The sequence below is a fragment of the Chelonia mydas genome, chromosome 6 (assembly GCF_015237465.2).
Source record: "Chelonia mydas isolate rCheMyd1 chromosome 6, rCheMyd1.pri.v2, whole genome shotgun sequence".
NCBI classification, from domain to species: domain Eukaryota; kingdom Metazoa; phylum Chordata; order Testudines; family Cheloniidae; genus Chelonia; species Chelonia mydas.
Window position 1 is genome coordinate 64,405,273 of NC_051246.2, and position 20,899 is coordinate 64,426,171.

The 20,899-nt window shown below is 46.0% G+C and overlaps 1 protein-coding gene across 3 annotated transcripts in view; it reads right to left on the reverse strand.

Moving 5' to 3' along the window:
- ARG2 (arginase 2) overlaps positions 1–19,128 on the reverse strand; it is a 36,674-nt gene extending 17,546 nt beyond the window's left edge. The window contains exons 1-3 of one of the 3 annotated variants that reach the window (XM_037900275.2): positions 18,983–19,128; positions 18,468–18,567; positions 17,885–17,957 (exon numbers count right to left, since the gene is read on the reverse strand). In XM_037900275.2, coding sequence (XP_037756203.1) covers positions 17,885–17,957; positions 18,468–18,567; positions 18,983–19,113 — 304 coding nt within the window. In that variant the 5' untranslated portion in view covers positions 19,114–19,128. Of the gene's footprint in view, positions 1–17,884; positions 17,958–18,467; positions 18,824–18,982 lie in introns of those variants that run through there. The other 2 variants (XM_037900274.2, XM_037900276.2) reach the window with 2 other exon arrangements.
- Positions 19,129–20,899: the final 1,771 nt, after the last annotated feature.

Sequence of the window (20,899 nt, forward strand, 5' to 3'; positions counted from 1 at the left end):
CTGCTCTGAGCTCCTTGATGTTTATGTGTAACATCATCTCCTCCAGGGACCACATGCCCTGGGTCTGGAGGCCACTGAGATGTGCTCCCCAGCCAAGGTGTCTGATATAAACTTGATCGAGTGATGAGGGCTGTTGAATGGAACTCCTTCTAGGACCGCCCTGGGGTTGGTCCATCATCGTAGCAAGGTAAGTATCGTCGGTGGGATGGTAACAATCTTTTCCAGGTGATCTCTGGACTGGAAATAGATAGTCACCAACCACTGCTGTAAGGGCCATATCCTGAGCCTGGCATGGCAGATGACATACGTATGTCCTAGCAGACGCAGGCAAATCCTGGCTGTGGTTGGGGGAATGTGGAGACTCCCGCGATGAGGTCCAGCATCATCTGGAATCTCTCCTGCAGGAGAAACACTCTGGAGCAGGTGGAGTCAAGCACCGCTCCGATAAACTCTATCCTCTACACCAGAACGAACGTCGACTTTTTGCCATTTACCAGCAGGCCCAGGGATCTGCATGTGGCCTGCAGCATCACAACATCCTTCTAAACTTGGAGTGGCCTTTGAAGAGCCAGTCGTCTAGGTATGGGTAGATCTGGATACCTCAACATCTGAGGTAAGCAGTTAGTACTGACATGCACTTTGTGAACACCCTTGGTGCTGTTGTGAGGCCAAATGGGAGGACTGCAAACTGATAGTGGTTGGATCCCACCATGAAATGTAGGAAGCGTCTGTGACCTTGAAAGATCGCTATGTGGAAATAGGAGTCCTTCAAATCAAGGGCAGCATACCAGTCTCCCAGATCCAAGGAGGGGATGATGGAGGCCAGGCAGACCATGCAGAACTTCAGCTTCCTTAGCTATTTGTTGAGGTCTCGCAGGTCCAGGATGGGATGTAGACCGCCCTTGGCCTTTGGGATTAAAAAGTACCAGGAATAGAACCCCTTGTTCCTGTACTTGCAAGGAACATTTTCCACCACCCCAGCCACAGCAACCCTTCTACCTCCTGCACGAGAAGACTCTCGTGAGAGGGGTCCCTGAAGAGGGATGGGGACGGGGGAAGGGAGGTTAGAAAGAAACTGGAGGGTATAACCCTGCGCCACAGTATTGGGGACCCAGCAGTCCAAAGTTATAGTGGTTCATGCGGGGAGAAAAAAAGAAAGACAGTTGGAAAACAGTGAGAAAGATGGACCCAGGGCATAGTCTGGTAGGTTGCCCTCGAGCACACCCTCAGAATGCTTGCTTGCCCCTTGCGGCTTGAGCCCGATTGGGCAGAGAGTGGCGGTGGGTGGCTCGAGTGGCACTCGTAGCCCCTACTCTTCTTATGGGGCAGTTCCTGCCCGGTTTGGCTCCCTTGACCCTGAGATGGCTGCAGTTTGAATCGTTTACAGGCTGGACTGGGAACGTACACCCCTAGAGTTTTCAGGGTAGTGGGGGAGTCTTTCAGTCCATGCAAACAGGGCCTTACTGTCAGTCTGCTCTGCAAACAGGGCCTGGCTGTGGAAGGGGAGGTCCTGCATTGACTGCTGAGCCTCAGCTGACAGACTCGAGAGGAGCAGCCAGGACGCCCTCTGCATGGAAATGCCCGAGGCCATGGTGCGAGCCGCGGAGTCTGCTACGTCCAAGGCTGCTTGGAGGGCTGCTCTGGCTGCACCCGTGCCCTCTTCGAGGATTGCCTGGAACTCCATCCTGGACCCTTTGGGCAGAGACACCTTGAATTTGGCCATGGCCTGCCACATGTTGTTGTCACAGCAGCAAGGAGGGCTTGGTGATTGGCCACTCTCAACTGAAGGCTGGAAGACGAAGACATTTTTTGCCCAAACAGATCCAGTCTCTGAGTCTTTATACTTGGGTGTAGCCCCAAGTTAACCAGAGGGAGAGGCAGGGTCAACAGTCTCAACTACGAGGGAGTTTGGGGCTGGTTCTGTATAGAGATACTCATGCCCTTTAGCTAGCACAAAATATCTGCGCTCAGCCCTTTTTGAAATGGATGGCAGGGAGCAGAAGGTTTGCCATAGGGTATTAATACTTTTCAAAAACCCCTTGTGTAGGGGTAAAGCCACCCTGGCGGGTGCCATACAACAAACAACATCAAACAACAAGGCTGATGGCTCCTCAAGGGGAGCAGCAGGCTGCTCTAGGAGGACGACAGACTGCTAGTCCCCCAGTTTCCAGGGAGAGGCCTGACGCACGACAGAGCCTATACCCTTGCCTGTGGATGGGCCAGACTCCCTGAAGAGAAGGCAGCTGGACTATACGCTCTGGTTGCTAACCAGCAGACACAGAGCTGGACTGTGACTTAACCAAGGCCGCCCCCTGACGATCCAAAGGAAGAGAAGCCAGTGGCTCACCTGGGACTGTTTTGTTTTCCTAGTCTGTGTTTTTCTTTGTTCCCTTGGAGCCCTGGAAGGGGTAGGACTTCAAAGGAACTCAGCTGAAGTACATAACCCCGTCACACCCCAAAGGGGTACTGCAAAGGGATCAGAACCACGACACCGCCACACCAACTTTCACATTTTAACAAACAAGGTCACAGTATGTAAATGAATCAAAGTCAACTGGATGCCAACTGGAGACACAGGCAACTCACTGAAATGAATACCTTCAAAACAGTTTGCAACCACCTGGAAATAAAACTAAAATTTTATTTTTTTTTTAAAAAAGGAAGACAGCATCTTCAAGAAGGGTTTCCCTCTCCATTTCCTGCTTTTGTTATGGAAATAATCGTACAAAATGCAAAAAGTTTGGGCTTGGAGCAAGAATAAGCAGGACAGTAAATAACTCTTGAGGGATGGTTTAGCAGCCTGGCTTTTTCCAGCAACGTGTCTGTCTCTAGACATATCAAATGCTTTCTGTAGTTGCAGAGTCTGGCTCAGATTTCTCTGGATGACTTAACAGTCTTGGCTGAGAATGTGCATCTGAGAGGACTACATGAAAACACTCTCAGGAGCAAAAACACTCACCTTCTCCTGGAACCTTTACAATATACACTCTTCTTACTAGATATTATTTAAACACCAGAGGCTGGGACTTTAGCTAAGCAAGACAAGGGTCCTACTGCAAGGATCTTACAAGCTGTATTAGAAATTTTATTAAAGCTAATGTTAAAAAAAAAAAGATATAATCCATAGGTTGGGAAAAGAGTGTCTGTACGTCTGGGTATAGTGCTTAGATTATCCACAAAGTTTGTTTTTAAAGTCATATTATACATAGAGTATATAATCAGCAATAACCCAAATTTAGGTGAATAGATTTAACAATACAGTTTAGATATTAGAATTCGAATACTTGGGTACATCACTCATGAAAAGGTTGTACAGAGATTTGGTTGCGGAAAGCAAAAATATATCAATGAGTGGAGATTGTCCCTCAGTAATTGAGAATTAGGTTGGTTGTCCATTTAGAAAAATACAATCCATGAGGAAAGCATGTTAGTTGTAGTATGTGCAGTCAGGAAAGTAACAACAACAAGCAGACTCAAGATAAATAGGATGGGATGCAAGAGAACTGACTAGTGACCTTGAGACAACTTTATTTATCTCTCTCAGATATAAGATAGATAGATGAGGACTACTAACAAACTTTATGATCAGCTGCCCAGGAGCTGAAGTTAGAATGATGAACCAACACTTACTGCCAGCTCCTAGCCTCTCATTTATGAGTCTGTTGAATGGCAGAGTGAACCAACAAGTGAAATGAACAAGAATTTAAGTCGATTTCACTTGTACTTATTATAGCCATTTTCCAGTCAGTTTCTGTTTCAGGTCTTACGCACTAGCATCATAACTGTAGCCAAGTTTGGAACACAGAAACTGCCATACTGGATCAGCATGGTCCACCTAGTGCAGCATTCTTTAAAACAAATAAAAACCATAAAAACAAACAAAAGGAACAACAAATGGCACTTGGCTGTTAATCAAGTATGCAGATAGAGTACGTGGAGTATGTGCACCCAGCTCTGGAAATAGAGTTATTCTCTCTCTAGTCTTCCTGGAAAGACACTTTTGAGTTACTTTATATGAAGGATGCTATAGCTTTAACTGCAGCAGCTCCTAGTAAGGTTAGAGACAACCTACTGCAGAAGATTAAGAACAGACAATTCAGCCCCTCTCCAGCATCTTCTTAAAACAAAACAAAAAAACCCTCAAAAGCACCTAACAACCATTAGTGAATATATTACTCATTTATTTTACTAAAAGCCTAACAACCCCCTTATTAATTCCCCCCCCTCCTCAAAACATAGATGGGGAAAACTGAGGATTAGAATAGCTAACTAATCTGCTCAATGTCATACATATAATCTGAAAAAACCAGAGACAGAACAAAATCTCTTTATTCCCAGTTCTGTGCTGTCACCATAAGACAATCCTTCTGCGCCTATTTTGTTTTTTCTATTTCTTAATTTCAATTATTATTTTGTACTAAGTTTTAGGAAAGCAGCCACATAAAATATTATACACAATATATGTGAAGTTGAACTGTCTTATGTACATAAAAGTCTCCCTGTGCTCCTGCACCAATCAGCATTTTTGGAGTTCTGTCTCTGTGCTCTTCTACGTTTCTTTAACTGTCTCTTCTATGCTGAGGAGACTAGTTTCTCTCACTGAACCAGCCTAAGAGGCAAAACACGGCAATAAAGGATTTAAATGCACATGAACATGATGTTTAAAAAGGAAGAGAATGATGCCAGGCATAGAGAGTGGGCAGACACTGAGCCAAAATTCCCTGTACAGATCAGGCAGTGCACCTCTACCAGTTCTGGATCTCCAAACAACTGTCACCTCAGTCCAGAACTGCAGTATCTTCTGCCATTCCTGTGCCAAACTATGTCTGTTTCATGCGGTGAAGAAAGTTTCACTGGAAAACTGGGAAGCGACCAGCAAACTCATCACACTTGTGACCTAACCAACAGTAGCTGAAAAGACCCTTTTCAAAAGGAGTAATTTCCAGACACAGCTGGTTAAAGACTAAATAGATCACTGCCTGACAATTCTGTTCCTTCTATTGGTGCAAATCAGATATATCAGATTATAACTACACACCTGTCTGTCAAAGTTAATTGTCAAAGGGACTCTCAGCCCACAGGGTTCCTCCCTCTGCCTACTAGGCTAAGCAACAGCTGCTTTGGATGCCATCACTTCCCTAACAAGACTAGGGATAAACCTCTATTATACAGAGGTTCCCAGTTTGTAAATGGGAAAGACCTCAGAGAAACATAATAAATGATTTAAGGGCTGGAGTGGCTGATTTATGATAGATAAAAAGGACGCTATCAGCTCAAATCAGGCTCAAGCTTTAAAAGATAAGTCAGATCAAATGGAAATATTTTCATGACCTTTTTTAAAAATTCCCCTGTAGCACTTACGACCCACACTTTGCAGCACTTTGTTTTTAGGTCACTTAAATTTCAGGTTCTTGGGCAGTAACAAAGAGGAATTGTTTAGTGTGTTTTCATTGTTAGAGAGATGAATGCCAAAAGTAAATAGACTGTACCTTAGCTATCTATTTTAGAATTTTTTGCTGCCACCCATAACCATAGTATCTGACAGCCTTCTATGTAAAATCAATTCATCACAATAGCCATGCCCCTAGTGATGGATTTCATGGAGTATCTGGCTTGCCTCTTGTTTCAGGGTAAAAACTCCGCCTTTTTGGGATTGGGGGGGCGGGGGGGGGTGTTGTGTGTTACAGGTTTGGGGCGCTAGGGGAACATTAGCGTGAGTGTCACATTTATGCTGGCATAACTAGCAAAAAGACAAACATTCAAATAGTTTTTAAAAACCTAATGTCCTATCTGTTTCGTAGGTAAGCAAACTTGTGATAAATAGTGGTGTACAGGGATGGAAAGCAGGTTATGCGGTTTTGCCACTTTCATTTGGTATTCAGTGAGTATGCAAACCAAGTGTAATTTATACAGCAAAGGGATGAGAGTCAGGGGTGGATGAAGCAGGAAAAGCAACTAACAATAAAGTGCAAAATAAAGCAGTTCCCCACCGTCCCTGTCTTTTAGTATGTTTGTACAGAACCTAGGACATATGGGGCCCCAGGTTTAGTTGGGGCTTCTAGGCATTACCTTACTACTACTAACAACCCCATGAGGTTGGATTTTCATCTTTGTAGCACCTGTTTAAATACAAAGTGATTCCACTGACTTCAGTGAAGGTACTGATCCTCATACTTCACCTTCCAAGAAGTATTTAAGAGTGTGACCAAGCAGAAGAAAAGTGTTAAAGACCAAAAGTAATGCCATGAAACTGAGCAATCAAAAGTTTAGGTTGAATATGAGGAAACATTTCCTAACAGTAAAGTCTATTTGGCTGTGGAATAATCTCCAGGGAAGCGGAGAATGCACCATCACTGAAGATATTTAAATCTGGACTGGACAAAGAACAAGAGAACACATGATAGGATCAGCACTGCACTGGCTCCTGAAGTGGGGCCCGGATGGGGCTTAGTGATTCCTTCCATCTGATATCTAGGACTATTTTCAAAACAATTTTAAAAAACTGAACTTCGAACAGATGTTTACGTTCTATACTGCAATCCAGCAAAAGTGTCCTACCTACTCAAAAGGAATATCCAGACAGCCAAGCAAGTCCTGCCCTCAATTTGCAAGGGACAGCTCAAACTGACTTGGGTTAGCCCGATTTCAGAGCTGACCAAGCATCTACATTGATTAAATATGGTCCTGCATTAAATACATTAAACTATTTAGGATCTGCTCTCCTTGGTGCACATGCTAACTCCTGGATATTTGGGGAAGATAAAATCCTAACAGACTGGATGATGTTCATTACCGGCCTTCTCTTTAAGTGAAATGCACCTCTTCACTTAGCTCCCACAAGAGGAAACTTCCACTAGCAGATAAAATTCCTCTAAATCTGTGCAGGGAAATTATTTCTGGCCCAATAGTTCTGGAAACTGAGGATCTCCATTTAACCACAACATCTCTACAGTGCAGGCAGCAGCACCACGCTGCCAACGTGGCTCATTCCTGAACCGTAAGCTGCAGCTCTAGAGCTCACAAGGAAATTCAGTCTTCATGCCCTCTCTGCTGATACTGCCACTGCGGTGTTTTTTTATGATGCAGGGACTAGAGTGCTGGCAATTGAATGGGGATACCACACAAAGAGGCAACTGGAAAATCATCAGTCAGGAATGACCTTCAATTCACTGCTTGCTTGGGCTGGACTGGAAATGATCTAAAGGTGAAAGACTTCCATAGCCAGTTTCCAGGCTGCCATTCTAAACCCTGGGACTACTATGTAGAAGGCTGACTGATACACGATGCAAGCAACTGGAAAAATCCCACTTTGACCATTTACTGCTATATTTCATTATGTAACTGTTTGCTCACACAAAAACAGTAATCCTGCTTATACAATGGCTCTTCCATCTCCGATTACTGCCGTGGATACTTCGTGACTCATCAGGCAGGCAAACAGGCAAAAGGGAAAGGTTTTCATGGGGAACCAAGAATGATCTCTAAAAAACATCCTTAAACACTCCCTTTTCTCTGTACAAAGCAAGAGGCTACTAGGTACAACCATCCCTCCCACAGACCAGATCAGGGAGCCTGGGCTCTAAGGAAGCCAGGTAGCTTTTTGGTAGCTGGCATGCCATAGTGGTGAGCTCGGGATGTACTAGGCTGTACTTGTACATCTATGTATGCCTTGCAGGCACTTCTGTATGAATGTCAGCAAGAGGACATGATTAGAGAGCTAGCAGATGAGTCATTCATTATGACCGTGACCGGTGCATAAAGAAGCCTGTTCTGAAGCAGTTTTAATCCACTAGGCTAAGTAGAGAAAAATCTCCCCTATTGACAGGAGGGTGAGGAGATGCTGTCTTCTGTATAGATGTGAATCTAGGACAGCCAAGTGCACAACATCTGGGGATTGTGTGATCAGCTCTGAAGCAAGAGGGCAGAACGGCAGCAGGAGACATTGCTGCTTCTAAGACTTCCTAAGCTGTGGAATAGTCTCCTACTGGAGAAGGATCAGAGTGTTATAAATTTAACACTAGGCTGAAAAAAAAAAACCACCCAGTGATTTTTTTTATTTTATTTATGTATTTTTATATATATATATATATATATATATATATATATATATATATATATATATATATATATATATATATATATATATATATACATACACACACACACACAGATAGGAAGATGCACTGAATGGTTTAATAGGGCTGTCTCATCTATTGTATTTCACACCTGGATACCCTCACCCTACTTCTCTGCACATCTTATGAGATTTAGCTCCAAGAAAACATTTCTTTAATCTGTTTTAACACTAGATGATCTCTATCTTCTGCCCACCCATAAAACCAAAACAGTCAACTACCATTCAAACTCAGTGCTCTCAAGGTTGTCCACAAACCCGGACATTTCCCAGCTCATCACATTTCCCAACCTCCCTCGCCTGCATATCCCTCCCATGTCAGTCAGTGTCCCACGGGGTCTGGGCCCTCGGACATTAATGAGTACCCCCAAAAAATCAGTTTCTAGGCTTGGGAAACATTTACATTGTAGAGTTGCATCAGAACAGGATATTCTGATGCAACCTCAATGTGTTGTAACATAACATGACAACGTTACTGTGCTGCACAAGCCCTGTAACTGGCAAATCCAGATACTTAGGTAGCCAGTTCCAGGAATTCCTGGAAGGTGGCCAGAAGCCAGAGAATGTGAATTTGTATTATCATAACTATTCTGACATTATTTTACCGCTTTCCCAAGTTTCCCATGTTACTGAACCCTTTACGGTCTTCTCTGGGTGTCCAAGCCCCAGCATTAGAATCTTCCCTCACTTACATTTCCAATTTCCTTCAAACCCACAATGAGCTTAAAGCCAGCAAAGCAGCATGTTCCTAACCACATCAGGTCCCACTATAATGAATCTCTCCCCAGCAACAAGCTCATTGTTCTTTACCATTACATGAGATTACCTACCTGGGAAAATCAATGTTAAGAAAAATAAAAAGCAGGAATGAATCATTGCTTTCCCCAGTTCCTTCGGACACTAATAGCACTTCCAAAAGACTCATGGGGGAAGAGACAACTCAGCATTACCAGATCACTTCATTTTTTGCTGGGGGGGGGGTGGGGGGGGGGGGGGGGGAGGAGAGAGTTAGCTTTTTGATAGCTGATTTGGGTGCCAAATTCCTGATACTTTGCCTGATGGTTTTACCACTAAAAGTTGCTTCTTCCACCCAAAAACAACACAGTATGGGTTCCTGAAAAAACTGCAAATTTCAAGCTTTTTCAGATCTCATGTCTTTCAGAGGAGAGGCAAAGCCAACGTCTCAACCAACAAAATGGTTGTTAAAGATTCCACGGCACCTAAAAACAAAGGAATATACCAAAATCCAGTTCAGATAACTAAGTTCTGCCCCCGCATCAACCCCATATGTAGTTCGAACTAGAAACCCTATTCTTCCCTCTTTCCTTCTATCTCAGAGGTGGCTGAATTTTAGCCATGGATAAACTGATCCACATATACATAAAAATTGTTAAGTGCTTTGAGATGAAAGAAAAACAAAGCTCTCTGTTCTTTGACTCCAGGGCCTTATGTCATCTTAGTAAAACTGGGGGTGGGAAGAAAAGGAGAGGGGGATGGACACATAAGAGGAAGAGTTAGGAAATAAAGGTTCCTGTTTTACATCAATTTAGCTTAAATCGATTTAATGGTTTAAATTGGATTAAGAGCATCCGCACTGTGATCGAGTGCACTGTAATGATTTTTAAACAGATCAAGTTAAACTGTTGCAGATTTGAATACAGACAAAACCTAAGGGGGCACATTCCAAGGATGACGAGGCAGAGAATTTTCAATTTCCCAAAAAAGGACATGTGACAGGAAAGTCTCACTTCAAAGAACAAGTAAACAGTCTCTCCCAGTAATAAAGAGGGCTATGGAGCAGACAGCTGATTATTTAATGAGTGTCCAGACTCCAAGCTGAGTGTTTGTGCTTTGATTATTGGCATCTTCATAGATTGTAACTAGCCTTTGAAGTTAATACACTTCGGGCTGGTCTATGCTTGAAAGTTGTACCAGTATAATCAGATCTTTTGGGGGCGGGGAGGGGGGTGTGTGATTTATTTATTACTGATGCAGATATACCGCTACAAACCCTAGTGTGGATTTAACAGGTGCTTACACTAGTATAACTTACTCCAGTTTGGGAAGCAAACTAAAGTATACGGATATAAGCACCTTTATACTGGTATTACTACCTACAACCTACACTCGGGTTTTTTCCCCCCACACTAATTATGCCGGTATAGTTAAAATGGCAAAGCTGTCTAGTATCAACAGGCCCTTAGATGAACAGCATGTTGGAGAAGAGCGCTCACACTATTTTGCTTTGTAGGGCAGGTGAAATGATCACAGGGCATTAGATTACACTGGGGCCCTTTGTCCAGAGTGGGCTTTTCTGAAAATATTTCCCATCACTGCTAACATGGACGCTGCTCCCCTGGTGCTATCAATGGGTGAGAACAAAAGGGAATGGTGGCGACCAGCATCTTTAACCCCTCTGTAGTCTAGATCAATGGTCCCCAAACTTTTCACATTGCGCCCCCGCCCTCCACCCCAGGATCCAGGGCTGGGAGCAGGGTTGTGGCTCCTGGGGGATTGGAGCGCAGTCAGGATAAGGGGGCCAAGGCTGGGGGTGGGTCTGGTCTGGGGCCCAGGCCCAAGGCTGGGGGAGGGAGCTGAGGCTGGACTGGGACCAGGAGTGGAGCTGCAGTCGGGGCTATGGCCTGGACCACGGCTGGGGGCAGGGCTGGAGCAGAGCTGGGGGCAGGGCTAGGCTGGGCTCCCTCCCCAGTGCCCCACACCCTGTGGGGACTGGCCCAGGCCCTGCTGCGCTCCCCCTACCCCTGAATATTCCTCTGTGCCCCCCTAGGAGGGCATGTCCCACAGTTTGGGGGCCATTGGTCTAGACCCACTAAGTACATAATAGAGGACACACTGATTAAAATGCTAGCAGTTACCTATAACTTTGTCTACACAAGTGCTCCAGCAGTCACTGCACAAGCGTTAGTAATAGTGGAAAATATGAGAAACAAAGGCTAGTGTGGATACACCCTGGGAGATTTACAGATGAAACCAGAAGCTCATATTTTTAAGAAATCCTTATAAATGGCAGGATTTGATTTTTTCATTGGCCCTGGAAATATGGAAAGGTTGAAAGAGCTTTAATGGACTGAGCCTTGAAGGGAGATGGCTGAGATAGGATCTAGGTTTATGATACATTACATGTAAATCCAACTGGGAATTTGGTATTAAACATTCCACTTGACATCTGCATATGCCCCATGACCAAACTGAATTCAGGTGATGTCTAAATGGAATGGGTGGGAGCTTGTTTCAATGGACTCCAGGCCAGAGAGTCAGACTCTTATTCAATAGCCTAATCATCTCTTGAATAAATGGGTTGCCGATGAGAAGAGTGGGCCCAAGCCTGAAACTCCTGTAAGTCTGACACCTGCAGTAATTCACTTCACCAAGATTTGATTGCCCAGCTCTTAGCACATAATGAGCAGTAACAACATCTGCAGTTAAAAGTTTTGCAGCCCCTTCAGTGGGCATCCAGAGGAAGCTCCATGATTCATTATGGTAGCAAGGAGGAGACATTCTGTGGACCTCCTCTTAGAGCTTGGAGTGTGGGGGCAGAAAGGCTGACTTGCTGTTTTGGAGAAGCAGGTGGTGGTAGCTGCCTTAGAGGCTTCCAAATCACAAAGGAGTAGAGCTCCTCCCTTTTAGGTTAATCAGCTCTGACAGCAGCTGCCTTCTCCATACTATGTTGCTCCTGCACAGCCAGAGCAGAGCTCTACTCCTAGAGAGCTTTGAGCTGCCATGTAGAGCTCTTGAGCCTTACAAGAATGAAGCATTGCTCCTATAGGAGTGAAGGACCCAACATCATAGCACCCTCTCTTGGTAAGTTTCCCTCTACCCCCACAAGCCAGTCCATTAGCCCTCCATGACATTATGTCCCCCTCTCATCTAGTCAGCCGAACTGGGAGGTTGGATCCAGATCCAAACTTCACAGCTAATCGTCCCCTTTAGCAAGCCAAACCAAAAACCCACATCTGGCCACCAAACTCTTCAGCTCAGGCACATCTGTAAACTTCAGTAAGTTGTTTTTGTGTTTAAAAAAAATCACACCCAGATCTCCTGTGGTCTGGGGACCCAAATAGCATACCACTGTATTAGTCAGCACACAAGAACTAGGCAGGGGCAGACTAGGACACAAGAGCCTTCATTGCAAGGACAAAAGAGGTGCCCCCCAGGGTGATCAGGGCAGTGTTAGCTCAAGCTGAGGTTATCTACCTCTTCTAAGGTCTGAGGAGGATCTTCTCCTCTGTTAGAAAAGGGGACTGCTAATGCCATTGCTAAGGGGATCTGTGGATTTCAGTTTGTTGAGAGTCTGTACTTCACCTGCAACTGATTGGAGAGGTCAAGGGCCTCCAAGTCCTGAGGCCTCAAGAAATATCACTGTAGGCCAGTCCAAGCCTGCTGTTTACTTTTCTGCACTTCAGTCAGCATGGACAGGCAACCTTAACAGCGAAAGTTACAGCAAGTGTCCATCACCACATTGCTTCTGTAGGCCAAACTCACTGTATACACCAGGGGCTCCTTCCCGCCACCCCACAAGCAATGCTCCCATCTCCATCTATTGCAGGGACTCTCTGCAAGCCCCTTCCCCACCATGCCAGGACCCCCCTCCCCTCACAGCCTTTCCCCACCACCATTCTTATTTATTTTCTTTCTGTCTGGAAGATAAGAAATTCAGGGTGTCAGTACTATAATTTCCAGTGGGAGGATGAGCACAGCTGAGACAGAGAATGACATCAAGTTGAGCATAAGGCCTCACAAACTCTGCCAATTAGATTTTAAAATTTTGTCAATCTCAGGGGTTAGTAGCAAACTTAGAAGGATAAGATTTTTATAAGTAGATGTCAATAAATATCAATTTCACCATCCACACACAAAGGGATGGAAATCTTCATCAGTAATAACTGAAATTTACAGAGAGACAAAGAAAGAAAAATGATGCTTGAGAGCTTATTAGAGTCAAAAATCCAGTGACTTTTGAATTAGGCTTGTTACAAATAGATTAGTGAACACTAAAAACAGGTAGGATCTGTTGATTTAGGGTTACTTTCTTTGTATAGTTAGACATGTGATGTCGACAGTGTGTGTTTTAAACAGGTATAAAGCTTTTAACTTTTTGAATCTCACTGCCAAATAATTTTCAGCAACTATGAAAATTTTTAACATAAAAATGAATGCTGAAATCCTATAATTTTGTGCAACTGAAAATTTAAATCAATAATTGTAAAAAATGAATAAAAAGCCCAAACATCTATCAAAGTTATAAAACAAAAAAAACAAGTTGTGCCAAGCCTAGTTATTGGTAACATAAAGAAGGACAGGAGAACTTGTGGCACCTTAGAGACTAACCAATTTATTTGAGCATAAGCTTTCGTGAGCTACAGCTCACTTCATCGGATGCATACTGTAGCTCACGAAAGCTTATGCTCAAATAAATTGGTTAGTCTCTAAGGTGCCACAAGTTCTCCTTTTCTTTTTTGTGAATACAGACTAACACGGCTGTTACTCTGAAACCTGTCATAAAGAAGGACTAAACTTCCCTCACCTACAGTTTTTGGCTCAGGATTCTGGTGCATTAGCCAGACCCCAGGAAATCTATTTAAGGCTTTGCTGGAGGCTGTTCTTTGCTGTTGCTAGGAGGGTGAAAGGCAGGTTAGGGGCTCAGACTCATCTCAGCCAAGTTGTTTAAGACTGGGATGTTCTCTGCCTCTTGGCTCCATCCCTCTCTCAGTAAGAGCACAAGCGAGCAGCTGAGAAGCAGTGCGTGCCCCAGCCAGCTAGACGACAGCAATACCAACAGCAACCCTTGCTGTAGTGACCTCAGAGTGAAGGGAAAGAAAGGGGCAGCTCAGGACTTCATTGGAAGGAAGTTCAGAAAATTATGCGAGGGGAGGATGGGGGAGAGAGAAGCACAATGTCCAGATGATCTGGGGGGGAAGGTTAGGGAAGAAGGCAGGGATTGCAAATTCCCTCCCAAAAATATCCATTACTGAGGGTGAGATGTAAAAGGGGCAATACAGGGGTGAATGTACTACGGACATGCAATGAACGTGAGTGCTTCAAAAACTGCATGAATGTGAAGCTGATATTCTCCGACGTTGTACATGTCAATAAAATATTACATCTCTTTAAGGAGCTACTCAGTCTCACAATATTACCTCCCTCCTCCCACCTAAAGGCCAACAGTGGGGGAGGGGGAAGTCACTTAGTTGGTTTGACAGAGTCTTAAGATCTTGGAAAAGGTTTTCAGTGGCTTTGTTCACTCATTTGCTTTGCTGGGAATCAGGAGTTTAATAGTGGAATTTAGGTCCAGAAAATTAGATTAGTCATAACCAACAGTGTTGTGCACACAACAGCTGTTTCAAATTCACTTTATTATCTAATGTGACATTACAAAGATGTAAATGAATAAAAAGAAAAAGGAAATAGCTGTGGTTTCAGAGACACTTCAGAGCACTGGGAGAGAGGGGAGATGGGGAACTATAGCAATATTGTATATTTGGAGCTCTCCTGCCAGGCTAAGGGGAAAAATAAAACATTACTGAATTTCAATCTTATTCCTCATTGGACAATAGCCACACACAAAGCACCCTCTTGCTCAGTGACTTCCTCCCTAACCTTCTATGCCATAGGCTGTCCCTACCATATATAAAACTCTCCCGTGTGGATACTGGCTGAGTCTGTCATTGCTTGTCAGTGAGGGCCCCTTCTCGCAGAGTCGAAAGCAATCCATACACCACCTGACCCTATTCATCAACAGGGCTGCAGAAATTTAAGCAGCAATAAACCACTAAGACAACAGACATGAATAGAAAAGCAGCAACTCATATCAGTGTTGGAAAAAAGTGCATTTTAGCAACAAAAGATGAGAAGACCTTGAAAATTTTTAATATTTAAAGGGACAAAAAAAAATTAAGCCCTTCCCCTGCTTTACTGATATTTTGAGTTAGTAAACACTGAGGCCCAGATCCCCAAAACGTATTTAAGCTCCTGACTCCTATTGAAATCAATACAAATTAGGCACCTAATACCTTTGAGGATCTGGGCCTGGAATTTTTTCCCCACCTTTTATTCATTTTTGGTTTTTTCCCCATATGACTTGGGCACAAAACTACACTTTGTCAATTCACTTTAAATTTTTACTGTCACAAAAAGATAGCATTTCCAGTGTCAAAATAATCGGATATCCCTTCCTCTGAAAATGGGGAGGGGCGGGGGAAAAAAAAAAAAAAAAGAGGGGATGACCCACAAACCGAAACAAAAACAAAAATGCTGCAAACAGAAGTAGTTTTCATGGAAGTTTTGGTTGTCAAGGTCATGGAAACATTTCTATTCAGGTTTGATTTGGTACAACCCCTTAACAAAACTGAATTATTAGACCTTTGCTATTTGAAGATGACCCCATAGTTAATTAACTGATTGGTCAAAAAATTTTGCAGTCACTTGCCAGATAAACTATAAAGAACTGCCTAATCCCCCTTGAGTATTATATCCTCCTTTTATATCTGGTAACTTCTGAGTTTCAGAGATTTTAGATAATTTAAGGCTCTCCAGACGCACCTTTTTACTTCAGGATGCCTCAACCATCAATCATTTTTCTATCATGATATGGCCAAAGGCTGTGTTGTGGCCTACCCAGAGGCTCTGCATGACGCAAAAGGTGAGCGTGGAGTGAGGTGGTACCAGACAACTCATTTACAGACACTAAGCAGTGCAGGCTAGAAGCTTTTAGCTACTAAATCATAAGGAGCTGGGAAGAATAGGGTATACTAAAACCTGTATACTAAAATCTGCTGAACATCGGCATCTGCCTGAATAGGACTCCATGTTGGGGAGATGAAGATATAGCTTCCTGATGATTAAGGCATTAATTTCCCCTCCGTGCATACACTTATAAGCAATTAGTATCAATAGGATTTACATGCAGGCATCATGAATTAACCCTTTAAGGTCTGACCCTGTGGCCCATTCCACCCGCACACACACAGTCCCAAGGAATACAGCCAGCTTTATAAACTATAGATCAGAGGTCCCCAATCTGTGGACTGCACCCGCCCTGGAGGGCATGGAGAAACATTGTGGGGGGGGACAGGACACCTTTGGGGTCCTGATCTGCCCCCATTAAGGGCAGGGAGGGAGCGGCACTCAGCTCCACAATTCAGGCCCAGCCCCTATGACTGGAGGGCGTTAATGGGCCACTTCACTGTGAATGGTCCCTTGAAATGTGTTCAATACTTATGCTAAACAATCTGTTCCACCTCCTATTTAGCTGTAACATTTCTGAGTACCTTTACCAGACCTGAAGGAGAGCACTGCGTAAACTCAAAAGCTTGTCTCTCTCACCAACTGGTCCAATAAAAGATATTACTTCGCCCACCTTGTCTAATATCTTGGGATCAACACAGCTACAACACTGCATAATGTCACCATACACACACAAACTGACAAAAAAATTCCATTAATCATAATCAAAATTTACAAATAGGCAAAATAAGAAAAGTACTGCTTGCAAAGTACTTTGAGTTTCATTTAAAGATATTTACTTCCTACATTTTGACATGCGATGGTGACAAATTGTTTTAATGGTTAACAAAGCTTTAGCATTTTGAATCCGTGTCTACTGTTATTAATTATTGTCTGATCCTCCCCATAATTTCCCACAAATGTGAAAGATTAAATTAAAAAAAATTAAAAAGCCCCTGAGAGGAGCCCAGAGCTTAAACCCCATAGTTGTGCAAAACTATCCATCAAACTTTTTTTTTTTTTTTTTTTTTAAATAAAAGTCACATTCTGCCAAGTTTAGCTACTGAGACCACAAGCATGAATTCATGTCTAGTATTTGGCTTGCAAGTTGCCTGACCCTCTTATCCAGCCATTGACAAAAAAAGCAAGGATACTTGTTTTCTCTGGTTCCGAAGCTAGGAGGGAATGGGCCATAAATTGTTGAGACTACACAAGACCAAACATTTGCTTTTGCTTATAGCCAGCCCTACTAACAAACGAGGCAAGATCACATTTTCTTTCTGTTGAGATAGCACTATTCCTATATCCTCTCAATGCAAGACTAAAAACCCTGAGGTTTTCTTCAGAGAATTCTGGACTCCTTTTGGGGACAGGGCTAGCATATTATTAAGGGGCTGAGCTAAGTAGTTGATTATTTGAAGGAGTGCAGTAAATGAATTAAGTGATTTGCCCTTGCTGCTGACATTCTCAGAAGTAGTGTCTGAATGGTGCCCTGAAATTTACACACATAAAAAACTGGCTGTTTGGTCTGGCGCACCCAATTTTCTGTAGACCAAAGCCTCCCTTATGCACATGCAAATTTGTCAGTCATACATTTAACTGCCCAATATGCACATACACACAATTGATGTCTGTTTTGTGCAAGTTAGTTCTGAGCCACAGAGAAACATTTTTAACAGGAGTATATAGGCTTCTTTCAAGTCTCTATGACCCATTCAATCCTCAGCCTCTCTGCTGCTGGCCCAGTAGAGATACAGGGTTTTATGATTCATCTTACTTCACAGGAACGAGACAGAGACATTTCCTAGGCAGGAGGGTGCCCACCCCTTCCAGCGGGGAGCTCTGCGTGTGTGGCTGATTCATGTTTAAGCCAAATGAGTCACGCGAAGGCAAAGAGAACGGGGGATACAGGGACGTGTAGTAACCCCAGGCTCCTAAAGGCCCCAGTCATGTGAGCGAGGGGCTACTTTTCCACCCCGCCGCTGCTGCACGAGGCCCACCCCTTACCCAAGCCGGAGAGCCGCTCCGCCAGCCCCGCGTTCCGGATGGCAGCGGGGCCGTGGTCCACCCCTCTTCTCTTCTGTAAGACAAAGGGGCTCCGTCAGGATCCACTGCGGGGCGCGGGGCTCACAGAAACCGACTGAGCCGCAGCAATCACACGGAGCCGCGAACCGACCCGGGGGGCGGGGGGTGGTAATTTTCCTTCCCGACCGGCCATCAGCGCGCCGCGGGGTCCGCTTCACGTGGGCGCGGCAGCGTGCCTCCGGTGTCACAGGAGCGTGGAGAGAACCGACCCCGCAGCCCGGGCCACCCTGGGGAAACCCGCTGGGACAGCGAGACAATGCGGCTACGGCGACCAGCCGAGCACGACCCCCACCGCCCCTGGGACCCGCCATCGCTGCCGGCCGGCAGGTTCCCCCCTCCCGCGGCCGCAGAGCGTCTCTTGCGGGTGCCTGGGACTGCCGGTCCCTTTGCGATGCGCGGCCGTGAGTCCCCCCGAGCCCATCTGCCGCCTGGGGTCGGGACACACTCTCACATCCCCCCCCCCATCCCACCCTTCTGGGGGCGCCTGCTTCCCCGCGATGCTCACCTGCCCCCTGGAGAATGGGGCTCCGATCAGCGCCACGGAGTGAGCAGGTTTCTGGAGCTGCAGCGCGGAGTCCGCCTGCTTCCGCAGGAGCCGGGCGAAGCTGCTGCGCAGAGACATGATGCTGAGCCGCTTGCTGCTCGCGCTGCCCCTTTTAACCCGCGCGCGAGCGCCGCTACCTCCCTCGCCACCAGCGCCAGAAGCCGGCTCGGCTCCCCCCCCCGCCCACACGCGGGCGGAGCCCCGCCCCGGGACACACCCCCGGGTCCCTCCCCGGCGGACCAATGGCAGCGCGGCCGCCCGGGGGTGTGCGCCGCGCCTGCGCCCGGCTGCGAACCTGCCGGCAACCTGCGCCTCCGGCCAGCAAGGAGCGTCCCCTCCCCCTCCCTGTGTAGAGACCGGCCCCGCCCCCACACGGGAGATCAACGCAGAGACTCGCCACCCAGCCCCGCCCCTGCGCGCGGGGGGACCTGTCACGCGCCTCTCTGCTGGGCTCCTCTCAGGGGCTGAGCCCTCACCTCTGCCCCGGGCAGCCCCGCCCGGGTTCTGGTTCCTCGCGACCCGCTCCTTCGGGGCCGCTTGGATCCAATGGCCGGGCCCCGACCCCACTTCCAGCGGCCACCTCCCGCCGGTCCCGCGCCAGGCCCATTGTCCTGGCCAGCCTCGCGTCTCCCCGCAGCCACACCCTTCTCCGCCGAAGGCAGGACTGGTGACACCCAGCCGGGACAGACGCGGCCACGCGGCATCATGCGCTGCTGGGAGGTGGCCGGAGAGGCCGCTGATGGGCGCTGTGCAGTAACTAGATCGTGCCCAGCCGCCCGTGTCCCCCGTTCCGCCAACCGCCCCATTCCAGCGGCCACGTCTCCCCCCGGCGCTACCGCCGTCCTGGGCTCCCCCATTCCTTCCTGCCATTAGAGACAGCAGCACCTAAAGCATGATGCGCTCCGGCTAGCTTAGCTTTGAGAGTGGGGAAACTTCTCTGGATACTGTATCACTGGCCCTTCGCTAGCTTACACCCGCCGTTTCCAAACAAACAGGGCTGTTCTGCTTTTCCCATACTTAACCGAGGACATGTCTACACTTAAAACACCGCACCGCTGTAGCACTTTAATGAAGACGCTCTACACCCAGGGAAGAGAGCTGGCCAGCGGGTTTAGTTAATTCGCTTCCCAGTAATTATGTCAGCTGGATTGCCGACAGCGCCATCTATAGAGGGGTCTAGGTCAGTATAACTACATTGCTCAGGGATGTGCACTTTTCTCACTCCTGAGCAACATAGTTATGCCGAAAGAGGTAGCATAGACCAGACCTGATTTACAAATAACTTCCCTTTCCTGTTTTTTCCCCAGCTCTCTACTCCTCAGAGGAACCATGGTGGTAACATTGCACTTTACTTCCATTTGGACAGTTTGGAGTACCAGTTGGGTGAGAACAGTTTTTCACAAAAGAGTTAACTGGGGAAAGGAGAGCAATGGTAGGGCCCAAAAATGTGGGGTTAAGGAAAAGGGAGTTAGCCAGAAATGAATTTGGCCAGAAATGAAAACAATGTCTAACCTTAAAGTTCTGCATCATTTCTTGCTTTTTTCTTCTCTTTCCTTCTCTCATTTTCATCATCCAATTTCCTTTCATCTATTTTTCTTCCTTTTTATTTCCTGACCTTTCCCATCTCTACCCCTACTGGTCTCCTGGGAGACCATTTCTTTCCCCTCCCACCACTGGTCCCCCACCACCTCTAGTTCTTCAATTTTCTCTCCTTGCCCCCTTTCCATCTCCTGGGACTCCCATCTCAGGGTATGTCTACACTACCTGCCGGATCAGCAGGCAGCAATCGATCCAGCAGGGGTCAATTTATCACGTCTACTCTAGATGCAGTAAATCGACCCCCGAGCGCTCGCCCGTCGACTCCTGTACTCCAGCTCGGCGACAGGCGCAGGCAGAGTCAACGGGGGAGCGGCAGTAGTCGACTCACTGCGGTAAATCGACCCAAGTACGTCGACTTCAGCTGCGTTATTCACACAGCTGAAGTTGCATAACTTAAGATTGATCCCCCCGCCCCAGTGTAGACCAGGCCTCAGTATTCCCCATCAGTCCTTTCCACTGTTACTTCTCTGTCCCCTCCCATCCCACCTTTAAATTTGCTATGTTGGTTCCACTTTATTTCTTTCTATTTTAATTCTCTCTGCAAAGCTTCCTCATATTTCTTACTAATTAATTTTCTCAACTTGTTTCGGTCTCTCTGCACCATTATTTCCTTCCCCCAGTTTCTCTCACCTTACAGTTTTTCCTCTTCAGACTTCCAGCCCATCTTTCAAAGCAGCTGCTTGTATTACAGTGTGATTCAGGACAAGAGTCTTCTGCTAGTCACCTGCTGCCACACCCAAGGTTGAGGTCCTCTGTATTGTTTCTTCAGACCACCAGTTCCACCCCACTGTTTC